Below are 13095 nucleotides of genomic sequence, written 5' to 3'. Positions count from 1 at the left end.
GGGGGAGGGATGTGCGGAGCTCCTGGGAGCGGGAGGGGATGTTGGGGGCATCTCAGGGTGTTGTCCTTGGGGGGGTGGGGGGAGGTAGGGGCAGTGTCTGACCTGAGTGTGAGGAGGTGAAAGAAAGTGCAGGGGGGAGGTCGGGGAAGCTGGAAAAATTCCCGTGGCTGTTCAGTGCTGGAAAGACTGGGATTTCCTCTCCAGAGATGAGTCCCCAGAGGTCCACGGTGGCTCCACAGAAGCAGATGGCTACAAAACAAATGGGGATGGAGGGGAACGTGCCTTCTTTTTTCCTGCCTTTCCTTCCTGAAACAACCAACGCAGCCCAGAGACGGGGGGCTTTGAAGTGAAACGCAGACACGTGGTTGTTGCTGGGTTGGAGATGCAGGGAGGTGTGTGGGGAGCGGGCAAGGACTCGTTGAACCCAACTCCCATGAGGACAGGAGAGGTTTCAGGCTTTAGGCTCAGGATCAGGGCGCTCCACCAAGGGAAGTGCTGGAGTTACATTAGAGTTCTGACCCTTTGGCAGCTGGCAGCGTGCATCCTTGTGGCTGCAGGGCCTTAAGAAAGAGCAGGGCAAATTTCTTGTAGCATCACTCACAGAGTGGGGGCAGCTGTCGTGGTTCCTATGCTGAGGGATGTGAAGTCACTCCGAACCCCTCTCCCCAGGGCCGGTGTCCCCATGTCATCCAGATACTCTGGGGAACCTGGGCCCGATGAACACAAATCTGTTCTGTGTCCATCTGAGGACACCACTGGCAGTGCAGACAGCGTGACCCCCCCTCACACATAGAGCTGTAAGCCCATGGGGGTCTGTGTGCCTGTCCTCTTACTGCCGGTATTTCCTCCTTGTGACACCTCCTTGGCTCTGCAGTCAGCCCTCCTTCTTTCTGCACAATTGAGGCAGCCTCATTTCACCTTCCCCCTGGAAGTTCTCGTTCCAAGCCTCACATCACTTGTTTTGTTTGTTGGTCGGTTTTATCTTCTGCCAAAACTTGGGACACAGGCACCGTGTGCAGCACTGCCTGACATCCCACTGCCTGACAGGAGGGGCGTCATTTCTCTTCCAAACATCTTACCACTGCCCACCATCTCATCCCCACTCACTGAGCCCTCCATCCCCTTCCCAGAGCCCCAGGAGAGCCGATATTCTCCCAGCTTATTCTAGGGGAAACTTCCCAGGGGGTGCTTGGGTGAGGACAAGTCCCGGGCCCCAGGGTAATGGAGACCCAGCTCCTCTCCTGCTTGGGATTAGAGCTAATCCCAGAGGAATAAGGCAGCAGCTATGGAGCGATCTCCCTGTGCAGTCTTGGGATTACAGGAACATCTGAAATGGGAACAGAGACATTGGCTCTCTGCATTGCCATGAAGTTTGTGCCCTGTAGGGGGGATGCAAGAAAGCACTACTGACATAACCTGGGCATCAGTGCCCCTCGCCTTGGTGACCACCTCACCTCTGGTCAGGGTGGGGCTGTTATGGCACAAGGCTTTTGGAATCCCAGAGCAGCTTTGGTCACTGCGGGCATCTGGAGGTCTCTTGTCCCAGCCCCACTCAGAACAGGGCTGGTAGATCTGCTGTATCAGGGCCTCATCAAGGACGGTGATTCCCAGCCCTGCCAGGTCCCTATGCCAGCATTTACCACCCTCATACTGAAGCTCTTTACCTGGTATCTAACAGAAATGTCCCCAGTCCAGACTGTGCCCACAGCTTCTCACTCTGTCTCTGTGCACCTCTGAAGGGAGATGGGCTCCATCTTCCCTTTAGGGAAACAAAGAGAGCAGTTAGATCCTGTTTCTTGCTGCCTTCTCCAGGCTGATGCAGCCTCAGCCTCTCCTCAGGGTGCTGCCTGTATTGCTATCAGTGGCTGCCACTACACTTGCTCCATTTTATCAGTGTCTCTTTCATACTGGGGATGCCAGCACAGCTGTAGCATGGCTTGATGTATGTTTAATGCTTCACATCCCAGCACTCAAGGGCAGGCAGGGTGCCCCACCAGCACCGACAGCACGCTGGGATGGCCACCACCCCCTTCAGGGCGCTGCTTTCTCCTCCCAAGGGATGGCAGGAGCAGAAGCTTCAGCAGGGAAGGATCCTGGTGGCTCCCAGCAGTCAAGCCTCTGGTGTCTGACCCCGTGCTGCTCATCAGCTGTAGGCCACTGAGCAGTGGGCTCGTTCCCAGCTTCCAGCAGGAGCCCTCGCTGTGCTTTCCCTCACGGGCAATGCAAACTATAGCTGCTCTCACTTCCAGCAAGAAGGAAGCAACAAACCCATACGCATGGCTGGGCACACGGGTGCCTTGGGGAGCTGGGGGAGGGGATACGAAGTCTGACAGGGACTGATTCACTTTCAGACCCTTCTTGTGCCCCAGAACGCGGTGGGCAGGGTGGTGGGGTGGCAGTGATGCTTGGCGCTGGCGGGCAGCGCGTTGCCTCCCCCCTCTTTGCTCCCTGCGTGGCTTTTCCGAAGCGGCTCAACCTGCGGCATCTCGTGCTGCATCCCGTCCCGATCTGCCAGCCGCCCTGCCAAGGCGCATCACTGCTGACCCGCGGCAGCCGGCCACCCGCCGCTGTGCCAAGGCATCTCGCAGCAAGCCAAGCCCCCCTTCTTGTGGCTTCCAGCTCCTTCCCAACCGAGCTTCTAGCTGTGCTCTGGCTCCTTACCCCATGAGAACCGGGGCTGAATGCTCCCCTGGATAAAAGAGAGAACATAAAATCTGTGCCACGTGAGCGGGGTGTTGGGGGGGGTGCTGGGCTTCCCATCTCCCCCGTTCTGCTGCCCCCTGTCACAACCCCTCCCTCCTCCCAAGGAGGTTTCTCTTGAGTCCTCATCCCTCTGCAGCACCCACACTCACCCCGCAGCCGGTGACATTTTCCCCAGGAAAGGGATCTTGAGGACAACCCGTGTCATCGTCCCCCCCAAACCCATCCTCCCCTTTTGGCTTTGGTCCACTGAAGTCCTGGACATCGGGAAAGGGAGGATCCGGAGGGGCTGCAAACAGCGAGAGTTTGTATGGTTGGTAAAGCACAGATATTGGAGTGGGTTGGTGCTGCAGAAGGACACCGAAGGAGGACTGGGGGGGAGGGGGCAGAGTTTGGGAAGGTGGGGAAGAGGGACCAATGGGGATGTTCCATTGCCTCCTTTAGGAAAAAAATAACAACACAAAAACCGAGGGAGAAGAGGGATCGGTTCCTCCCCACCTCCCCAGAACAGAAAAAGTGTTGAGCTGCACTGGGGGGCATCGCACAGCAGAGCTGGAGAAGCGCAAACAGGACCGAGCTGAGGGGGGCGGGGGGGAGAATTCCGCCCGGAGCACATCGCACCCGAGGGGAGGAGAATGAATATTGAGATCTGAATTAAACAAAAGGGTGAAAACAGCTCCGAGGATTTCCGGGAACGCACTCGGCTGGAAACGGGGGGGGGGGGAGAAAACGAGACCCCCACAGGTCCCCCCCTGCCCAATTCCTCTCTGTCCTCCGAGCTCTCTGAAGCTTCCCTCCCCTGTTCGTTTCAGCTCCGGTAGCGCTGTGGGAGATACAGATCCGCGATTTAAGGGGTGTAAGGGAAGGTTGGGGGGAGAAGGAGGGGAACGACGAGGCCGATCAGGGACGAGGGGACAGATCGGAGGTTGTGGGGTCACTGCAGGGATAAGGAGGATGAAATGGGGAGGGGTGGCTCTGGCTCGGAAGATGGTGCAGGGAACGTGCCGGCAGCGATTGGCGCTTACGATACAGCTTTGGCTTCGCTTACCAGGAGCCGTCCCGATCCCACTGCTCCCTCCCCGGTCCGAGTCCACGCGTGACCCGGCGACGCCTTTTATAACCCGTCCGCTCCTCGCTGTCACCCCGCTGCCACCCCGCCCTTCCCCGCTGCCTTCCTCGGCAGCCCCACGAGTGCCGCGTCCCGCGTGGGTCGCGCTGCGCTCCCGGGGTCCATCTCCTCCCTCCCCGCTCCACAACGCCCCCAGCTCCGCTGCCTGCAGGATCGCCCCGCACGACGCCTCCCACGCGGGACTCCCGAGTGCCGCCCGGAGCCGGCAATTCCCTTCCGCGGGAGCCCGCTGGGGACCGGGAGGCAGAGACAAAGGCGGTAAAATATCCGTGCTCAGCTCAAGCCGCTCCGAGCTCCGCCGATCCCTTAACTAGATCGTTAGGGGATTATCCGGGACCTCAGCGCCGGGGGGCGGCTGTCCGCGCCGTCCCGCTAACGGGCGTCTGCGGAGCGACGGGAGAGAGAGCGCAGCGAGGATCGTCCACCGGGTCCGGTACCGGGCGGGGCGGGGGTCGTCCTTCGGAGGCAGGACGGGAACCGAGGCTCTGTCCGCGCCCTTCTCCCTCCCCGGGGCCGGCGGAAAGTTTGTGCCCGTGTCCCCGCTGCGGGGGGAGCCCTGAGCTGCGATCCCGGTGGGATCGCGGACGGGGACCGGGAGAGGGCTACGCTCGGTACCGGCGGGAGCGGGGCTGCGGGCAGAGGGGGTGTCGAGGGCGGAGGCAGGCGGGGGTCGGGGGGGTCTCTCAGTGCCTCCGTGCCGATGGGCTCAGCTTTATCCGAGGCTGTAATCCCCCTGCTCCGGTAATTAAAAACTCCGCATTACAAGGAAAACGGTGTGCGGGGAAATGTAATCAAGTCTGGAGGGGCTTAACCATCTGCTAAAGGTTAGGACCGGCACGGCGGGGGACGCAGCCGGGGGATTTGGCAGCCGCTGCGATCCGCGCTCCTCTTAATCTTACCGTGGGGACGGGCTCTGCAGCTGAGGGGTAACACCGGCATCCCGGGCCGGGGCAGCGCTCGGGCTCACCGGAGCTCTGCTCGCTTTTAGCGCTGCGTAGCCTCTCTCCGGGGTCAGCCTCGTCCCCTGATTAAGAGCGGCTCCGGGGGGAAGGGGTTAAACGGCGACCGCGGCGGGGGCCGGTACTGCGCGATCGGAGCACCGGGAACGGTCCCCGCCCCCCCCCCGCCGATCCCGGCAGCCCGGAACCCCTCGGAAGCACGAGAACGGGCACGGCGGGTGGACTCCGGGGGGGGCTGTGTGGCTATGGGGGCCGGGGCGCGTTGCGGGAGGGGGCATCTTTCTCTCCCCTCCCTCCTCCTCCTCCTCGCTCTCCCGGCCGCTCCGCACTCCACCGGTGGGCAGCTGCGCTACGCCGTGCCCGAGGAGCTGGAGCACGGAGCCTTCGTGGCCAACCTCGGCGAGGACCTGGGGCTGGACGTGTCCACGCTGTCGGCGCGGCGGTTCCGCATCGTGGCCGGTGCCGGGGCGAGGCAGCACCTGGAGGTGAACCTGGAGAACGGGATCCTCTTCGTGAACGAGCGGATCGACCGGGAGGAGGTGTGCGAAACAGGGGGCACCTGCCTGCTCCACCTGCAGCTGCTCGTTGAGAGCCCTCTGGAGCTGTACCGTGTGGAGGTGGAGGTGCTGGACATCAACGACCACGCTCCCACCTTCCCCTGGCAGGAGTACGTGCTTGAGGTGGCCGAGTCTGCCGTGCTGGGTGCTCGCTTCCCGCTCGAGAGCGCCCAGGATCCCGACGTGGGCACCAACTCGGTGCACACCTACCAGCTCAGCCCCAACGGCTTCTTCTCTCTCGAGGTGCAGACACGCAGCGACGCCAGCAAGTTTGCAGAGCTGGTGCTGGAGCGCGCCCTGGACCGCGAGCAGCAGCGCACACACCGGCTGCTGCTCACCGCGCTCGATGGTGGCATCCCCCAGCGCTCGGGCACAGCCCAAGTCCTTGTCACCGTGCTGGATGCCAACGACAACATTCCTGCCTTTGACCAACCCTCGTATGGAGTGAGCCTGCCTGAGGACGCCCCCATCGGCACCCTGGTCATCCAGCTGAACGCCACTGACCTGGATGAGGGCCCCAATGGGGAGATCGAGTACTCCTTCAGTGGACACGCGCCACCAAGTGTCCGAGAGCTCTTCCGTGTTGAGCCCCGCAGCGGGCAGGTGCTGCTGAAGGGCCCACTGGACTATGAGCGTGTCAGCCTGCACGAGCTCTATGTGCAAGCCAAGGACCGCGGGCCCTCAGCAGTGGCTGTGCACTGTCGGGTGCTTGTGCACCTCCTCGATGTGAATGACAACGCTCCTGAGGTGACCCTTACCTCGGTTTCCACGCCGGTGCAGGAAGATGCCCCACCGGGCACCGTCATTGCAGTCATCAGTGTTCTGGACCGGGACTCTGGGGACAACGGGCGTGTGAGCTGTGAGCTGAGTCCCAGTGTGCCCTTCGAGCTCCGCTCCTCCTTCCGCAACTACTACACTCTGGTTACCACGGAACCACTGGACCGGGAGGCGGTGTCCGAGTACAACATCAGCATCACGGCCCGGGACATGGGATCCCCCGCCCTGCTGACCCGCAGCACCCTCACTGTGCCGGTGTCCGACGTGAACGACAACGCCCCGCGCTTCCTGCAGCCCTCCTACAGCGTCTACGTGATGGAGAACAACGCGCCGGGGGCTTCCATTTGTTCCGTCAGCGCTCTGGACCCTGACTGCCAGCAGAACGCCTACCTGTCCTACTCCATCACCGACGGGCACATCCATGGCATGCCCGTGGGCACCTACGTGTCCATCAACTCAGACAGCGGGCACATGTACGCCCTGCGCTCCCTTGATTACGAGCAGATCCGCAGCTTCCAGATCCAGGTGCAAGCGCAGGATGCAGGCTTCCCCCCGCTCAGTGCCAACGTCACCGTGCACATCTTTGTGCTGGACCAGAACGACAATGCTCCTGTCATCGTGTCCCCCTTGCCACGCAATGGCTCCGTAGCCACTGAGCTGGTGCCGCGCTCCGCCGGGCCTGGCTACCTGGTGGGCACAGTGACGGCAGTGGATGCAGACGCAGGGCTGAACTCCCGCCTGTCATACCAGCTGCTCCAGGCCACCGACTTCACGCTGTTCAGCCTGGCACCGGACACAGGTGAGCTGCGCACCCTCCGTTCCTTCCTGGAGCAGGATGCGGCCCGGCAGCGCCTGCTGGTGCAGGTGAGGGACGGAGGGCAGCCAGCACTCTCGGCCACCGTGTCCCTCCTTCTTTCCGTGGTGGAGACCATGCCACAGACTCTCTCTGACTTCAGCAACTTCAGCCTCCCCCCAGAAGCCTCCTCCTCTCCGCTCACCCTCTACCTCCTGGTGTCCCTGGGCTCCATCTCCTTCACCTTCCTGTTGGCCATCCTCATCCTCACAGCCATCCGGTGCCGTGGGATGCGATACCCCTGGCAGGGTGATGGCTGCTGCTGCTGCCCCCGGCCCAGGCGCTCTCCCGATGGCCTCAAGACATCCAACCTGGCAGCACAGCCCGGTGCCGGCACAGCCACCCACCTCGATGTGCCTGAAGGTGGCCCCCCGGGCTACTGCTACAAGCTGTGCCTCGGGCCAGAGTCCGCCCAGAGTGACTTCATGTTCCTCAAGCCCTGCAGCCTGCCCCGCAACAACGAGAAAGGCCCTGGGAACCTGCCTGCTGCTGGGAAGCGGTCCCGGCCAGGGCAGCCCCTCCACGGCCCCAAGCAGGTGAGGTGGGCACAGGGCTGGCACTGCACTCCTCCATGTCCCCTACCCCCAGGGATCTCAGCCCTCAGCCCACAGGAGGAATCAGACACTGGTCCTCACGAATAATAGGGTTGGGTGGTGAGGAGGGTCCAATGAGATTTCCCACAGGGAAAAGCAGGAGTGAGATGGAGTCCCCTCCCCACCACCTTCTGTGTGCATTAGAGGCCGTGGAGCTGCTTCAGTGCCTGGGGTGGGGGGGGGGTGAGGGACCATCTCCACACCGGTACACCTCTATGCTCCTCCATGCCAGGGGGGACCCACTCACATCCACATCCAGGCACCACAGCCATGGGCTCTGCTGCTGGGGAGGGAGTGGGGATCTCAGGGTGGTATTTTGATGTCAGCATTTGTTAGGTGTTGAAATCAGGGATGTCTCATTTTCCCAATGAGAGGCTCTGTCCAAAACACAATTACAGGGATGGAGGGTGATGAAGCATCTAATCCATTTACTTTGGACTTCTAATGAAACAGCCCTGCAAGGAGAGCACAGGACTCGCTGCCAGCAGGGTCTCCCTCTGCGTCTCCTTGCACCGCTGGCCTTGCCTGCTTTGTTAATGGGATATTCCCCTGGTAGCTTGCAGCCTCAGGTCACTGCACACACCGCCCATTCTGCACCCTCACCCCTGGGTGAAGTCATCATCACATCTGCATCAAAGGGATTTGGGAATTAAAATCCGCTCTCTCTCCCCTGAGCAGAGCTTGGCAATGGAACGTCCCACACAAGTGGCAAGCGAGTCTCCCCCTGTGACAAGCCAGTGTCCCGAGTGGGGGGCCCAGAAGGGAGGGGGCTGGATTAGCTCTGCCTCAGTTCCCCTGTCTGTAAAATTGGAGCTTCATACAAGAAGAAGGGATGGAGGAGATGGGGCCTTGCTGGTTACTAACAGACATTCCCCACTTTGTGTTTCCAGATAAAGCAGCCCAACACAGACTGGCTGCCCCCCAGTGTGCAGCGACCTGCTCTGAAGAGGTACGGGACCTACAGGCACAGGCGGAGGGGCTGTGGGGATGGGGAGGCTCCCTCTGGTGCAGCACTGAAATGGTCTCCTCGGTCTCTTCTCTTTAGCTCCCAGAGCCTGGAGGACGTGGGGGAAATCCGCAGAGCCCTGCAGAAGGAGCACGAGAGGCTGTGCACGCTGGTGACCCCCGTCTCTGGTCAGTATGGGGCTGCCTGGGTGGGAGACCAGAACCAGCCGATGTCCCTGGGGGAACACAGCCCTGCCCTCAGCAGTGTGCACAGGGATGGCAGGGCCCTGGGAAGGAGGGAGGGTGGTGGTGACACATGGGTGTTCTGGGATGTGGGTGGGACCGTCCCCCTGACAAGGGGTGCAGACCCCAACAAGCCATCCTCACAACAGTCTTTTCTCCAGAGTTTCAGAAGGCCTCAGCGGGCACCAACAGCGTCTGGGCACCCCAGTATGGCCCCTTGTACCCAGGGCACGTCCCAGCCCCTGACTACCAGCACAACGTCTACATCCCCGGCACCCCGACTCTGCTTTCCAGTAAAGATGGTCCCCTGGTTCCAGGCCTGGAGAGCAAGAACAGCTTTTCCACCTTTGGCAAGAGGAAGAAAATGACGACATACTACGACATGCCTGACGGCGTGGTTATCAACAACGACCTGAAATAGCATCCGGTGCAGGGCCTGGATCACCCACATTACACCTTACTTCAGCTGCTGGGTCTATCTGCAGCACACAGCTCCATGCATGGACTGCTCGGGAGTTTATAGGGCTGCCTGGGGGGGGGGAAAGGAGCAAGAGGATGAAGCAGGATGTGAGGAGGGGGGAGCAGGCATTTCTCTTGTCTCTCGCAGAGCTGTGTTGGCAGCAGGTGCTGCTGGGTGTCCAGGTGAGCAGATTTCAGCAGATCTGCCTTGAGTTTACCCACTCCTGTGTCCCCTTTAGGGGCGATCCATCTCTGTAAATGTTGTCCCTTTGTCTTGTCTGGCTGTGTGAATGTGCTGTGCTGCATGCCTGTATTTCTGCCCCAGGAAGTAGGGAGATGTACACAGACCAAGCGTGGCATCAGTGAGCGGGGCAGCAACCAGTGCCCTGTTCCTGGGACCCAGTGGGAGATGCTGCACATCCAGAGCTGCTGTCTGGCTTCTGAGTGCAAATCCCAGCCATTATGTGGGCTGCCCTTCAAACTGCCACCCGACACACACAGAGCTGCAGTGTCCAGGATGCAGCCGTGTCTGGGACACCACCAGTCCCTGCTCTGCAACCAGCACAGGACGGCCAGAAGGGCTGTTGAAGATACACAGGGTGAAGCCCTGCTGGGAAACTCCAAGGCATCATGCGAGAGGAAGTTTCCTTCTTCAGAGGAGCCCCAGCATGGTGTCAGCTCTCTCCCCTTCTGCTCTCACTTCCATCTCCGTTCTCTCAAGTCCTGAGCACCTTGATTAGCCCCACCTGTGCAGGACACGCAGCTCTCACTGCTCTCTCTCCTCTTCAAGGACTTCCACCAGGCTGCCAGGAGCCCGAGGGCTGCAGCCCCACACCTGTGCACTCGCTCTGTCTGCCAGCATTGCAGACTGCTCGCCTGTGACCAGATAGCTCCAGTCCAGCCCATCTGTGCAGAACATGACAGCTCTTTCTAAAGCAAGTCTGTTTCATGATGTCTGATTTGTACCAATAAATGGTATTTTGCTAGCTCACCCTGCCTGCTGGCTTTCCCGAGCCCCAGCTGCACCTCATGGCAGGGACCATAACTGAGCTGCAAAGCAGGATTCAGCTCCAGCACATTGCAGACCCCATGGCTTTCTTCACTGCTGGAGCAGCCTAGGAAGGTTCATTCATTCCTTTCACACAGAGGCTGGGGGCTTGAGGTCCCCTCTTGCTGCACTCAGGCCTATGCAGGACCTGGCAGAGAAGCCTGAGCGGCAATGGAGATGCCTGGAGCTGCTGGGGAGGAGGGGTTGGATCTGGCTGTGGATTATTGTTATTGTGCATTGCTTTCTATGGCTCATTTCAGCTTTCCCCTAGCTGCTCACCGCCCACCAGCTTGCTGCAGGAATAGGAGCTCAGGAGGAGATAACCTGGATGCGTCTGGGGGAGGGTCCAGCAGGGAACAGGGAAGGCAGTATCAGCTGGGGGCTCCTTGCTGGAGGTAGGAGGGGGCTCAGCTTGGGGTGAAGAGATGGCCATGCTGTGGCTGTTCCTGCTCCTGTCCCTGCTTGTTTGGGGCTAGGCCTGAGGAGGCTGCAGTGTGGCTCTTGGGATTAACCCAGAAAAGACCTTGTCTATCTATGTGCAGGTAATGTGCTCTGTGGTGGGAGGGGGCAGGAGCACATCTGGGGCCTGTGGGAGTTAAAGCCCCAGGGAGAGTGGACTGTGGGCATGAAAGGGACCTGGCTGCTGCTGCTGCCTCCAGTCCCAGCTCGCATCTGCCTGGCTGTGAGCAGATGAAAGATTCTCTGTCCCAATTAGAAGGTAGGGTGAAAGATTTGTTGCTGCCGAGTGGATTCTGCAACAGCCTCTGCAGAGTGCTAAGGGTAAAACAGAACACAAACCAGCTGCTGCCTGAGACCCCGAACAGCATTAGCCTGTTTCACCGCTTCAGAAGACAAAAGAATTATGCAAAGTGATACAATAAAATTAATAACAGCCTCAAGAAGCAATAAAAGCATCAAATGGACTTGACTCCCTGCGGGGGCAGCAAGCATCTCTCCCATCTTAGCTCCAGTAATAACTTCCCTGCTGTTGTCAGGTTGTGCAGGCCAGATACTAGAAGAGTGCTGCAGCCCCTCTGTGTGCCTGGTGCATGAGCCCCACAGCATGCCAGATAAAATGACATGGAGCCATTGCGTTTTATTGGAGTTGCAGATGTTGCATCTATATGGGAAACTGTTGATCACAGCCTGAACCTCTGATTAACCAGCTGAGGTAAGAGACAGGTCAGCTGTGGGAGCACAGGTGAAGGCAATTCAGTTGTGCTCCTGGAAGGGATGGAGCCTGACTCCACCTCTCCTAGATCCCATGTAAGGGCTGACCACCTGTGTGGAGTTTTTGTGGTGAGCCTCAATGTTGTGAGTCTTCTCTTATATACCCTCTGGCTATCCATTCACTTTGTAATTGCAACTATATGTTTGTATAATTACAACCATACAGCATCACAAAGGGATGTCTCAGAATTGAGCCCTAGACCGTAGGCACTGGAAATGGACAGTTTGCGGGGTGGCATCTCACTCAGAAGGAGCCATTGGGGCATACGTGCACCTGCACTTCCATCTGACCCCCAGGTATGCAGCTCAGCTCAGGTCTCCTCTGAGAGCTGTCAGCCCAGCCCCACCGCAGCCTCCCACCTGCCCTGAGCGTTCTCTGCCTTCCTGGAGGAAATCCTGCACTAAAATGGTTCAGTTCCAATATCAATAAAAGGAGACACTTGTCACAGCGGGGACAGCACTTGAACCTGATGGCAGCTACAGCACTGCCCCATCCACATAGGGCATGCCTGGTCAGAACGGTCAGCCTGACAGCTCTTCCTCCTTTCATATTCTTCCATAGGGACCGGCAGGCATTAAAATTGCAAGCTCTCTACCCTACAACCAGTTATTTTTACAGCTCTTCCTATGCTTACATTCCCTCACAGCTCATGGGCATTAGCTCGTTTCTGTAGCCTGGTAATGCACTGGGCACGAGAGCTGCTTCAGAGACACGCTCAGTGCTCTCCATCCATGCACTCCTCTCATACAGCCCAGGTCTTTCAGAGATCCAGAGGCAAATCCTGCTTTCAGGGACCTGCCAACCAGCCTGAGATGTGTGTCTCCAACAGTGGGAAAGCTGCCATGTGGTGCCGTTGGCTGCAAAGTGCTGCGGGCTGCGTTAGGCAGCAGAGAATGCTTCTGGGCACCAGCTCAAATGGGGCTTTTTTGTGCTCTCACTCTTGCTGAATAGACTCTTTGGATGGAAACATTACTATATCTCAGTAATGACTTAAAAGCGTACAGCAGAGAGACAAATTGAATCCAGAGGCAGAGAGAAAAGAGGCCAGAAAGGGCCCAGAGGGGCTGATGTTCAGCTCTACCCCAGTTTGCAGTGCATGGAGCAGAGCAGCATCCAAAGAGCCCCAGGAAACCTCCATGGGGAGTGGGCAGAGCTGTGGGCACGTGAGTGCACCGCTTGTTGGAAAGAGTGGGGTCAGTGGCACCTCAAAGCCCCGGGGAGTGGAGGAGCTGCATGTTGGCCCTGCATGAGTTCTGCATTGGGCCCGAAGCTGTGGATTCGTGGTTAATCCCCACCTCCAGTGAGGCTGGGCAACATCTTGTTGTGTTTTCTGACCTGAAGATGCCGCTGGAATGATCGTGCCTCAGTGTAGCTGAGAATGGATCCGGGCCCTTCCCGATCTCTTTTCAGATTGCCTCAGTGTCTTCACCACCTCTCCAGGCTCACCCTGCTGAGCGACGTGCAGCTCCTGCAGCATCCCCCCCCCACCCCCCGCCTCCTTTTGTTCGGCAGAAACAAACATCCTCCAGCTTTTGTCATCATCATTTTGCCTCCGTCACGCTGAGAACCGGGCCGCACCACTTTCATGTGTTGATTTTCTC

At 59.2% G+C, this 13095-nt stretch overlaps 1 protein-coding gene across 2 annotated transcripts; it reads left to right on the top strand.

The window, feature by feature from the left end:
• Positions 1-4535: 4535 nt before the first annotated feature.
• Positions 4536-10205, top strand: LOC140258186 (protocadherin-10-like). 2 transcript variants are annotated; one of them, XM_072348254.1, is made up of 4 exons: positions 4536-7511; positions 8459-8517; positions 8614-8702; positions 8918-10205. In XM_072348254.1, exons 1-4 carry the CDS (start codon positions 5034-5036, stop codon positions 9175-9177), a joined length of 2886 nt encoding a protein of 961 aa, XP_072204355.1. In that variant the 5' UTR covers positions 4536-5033; the 3' UTR covers positions 9178-10205. The 2 variants fall into 2 exon arrangements, with proteins under 2 accessions (XP_072204355.1, XP_072204356.1); XM_072348255.1 differs by lacking the exon at positions 8614-8702 and having other exon boundaries at positions 9084-10175.
• Positions 10206-13095: the final 2890 nt, after the last annotated feature.

The sequence above is a fragment of the Excalfactoria chinensis genome, chromosome 13 (assembly GCF_039878825.1).
Source record: "Excalfactoria chinensis isolate bCotChi1 chromosome 13, bCotChi1.hap2, whole genome shotgun sequence".
Classification (NCBI taxonomy): domain Eukaryota; kingdom Metazoa; phylum Chordata; class Aves; order Galliformes; family Phasianidae; genus Excalfactoria; species Excalfactoria chinensis.
Note: the sequence above shows the minus strand (reverse complement) of the source record. Positions and strands in the feature narration are given on the sequence as shown.

Bases quoted from the DNA above. Each gene is read 5' to 3' on its own strand.
- LOC140258186 (XM_072348254.1), top strand. From the start codon at position 5,034: ATGGGGGCCGGGGCGCGTTGCGGGAGGGGGCATCTTTCTCTCCCCTCC. The intron at 7,512-8,458 runs GTGAGGTGGGCA...TTGTGTTTCCAG, and splicing joins CCCTCCACGGCCCCAAGCAG to ATAAAGCAGCCCAACACAGA. The intron at 8,518-8,613 runs GTACGGGACCTA...TCTTCTCTTTAG, and splicing joins CAGCGACCTGCTCTGAAGAG to CTCCCAGAGCCTGGAGGACG.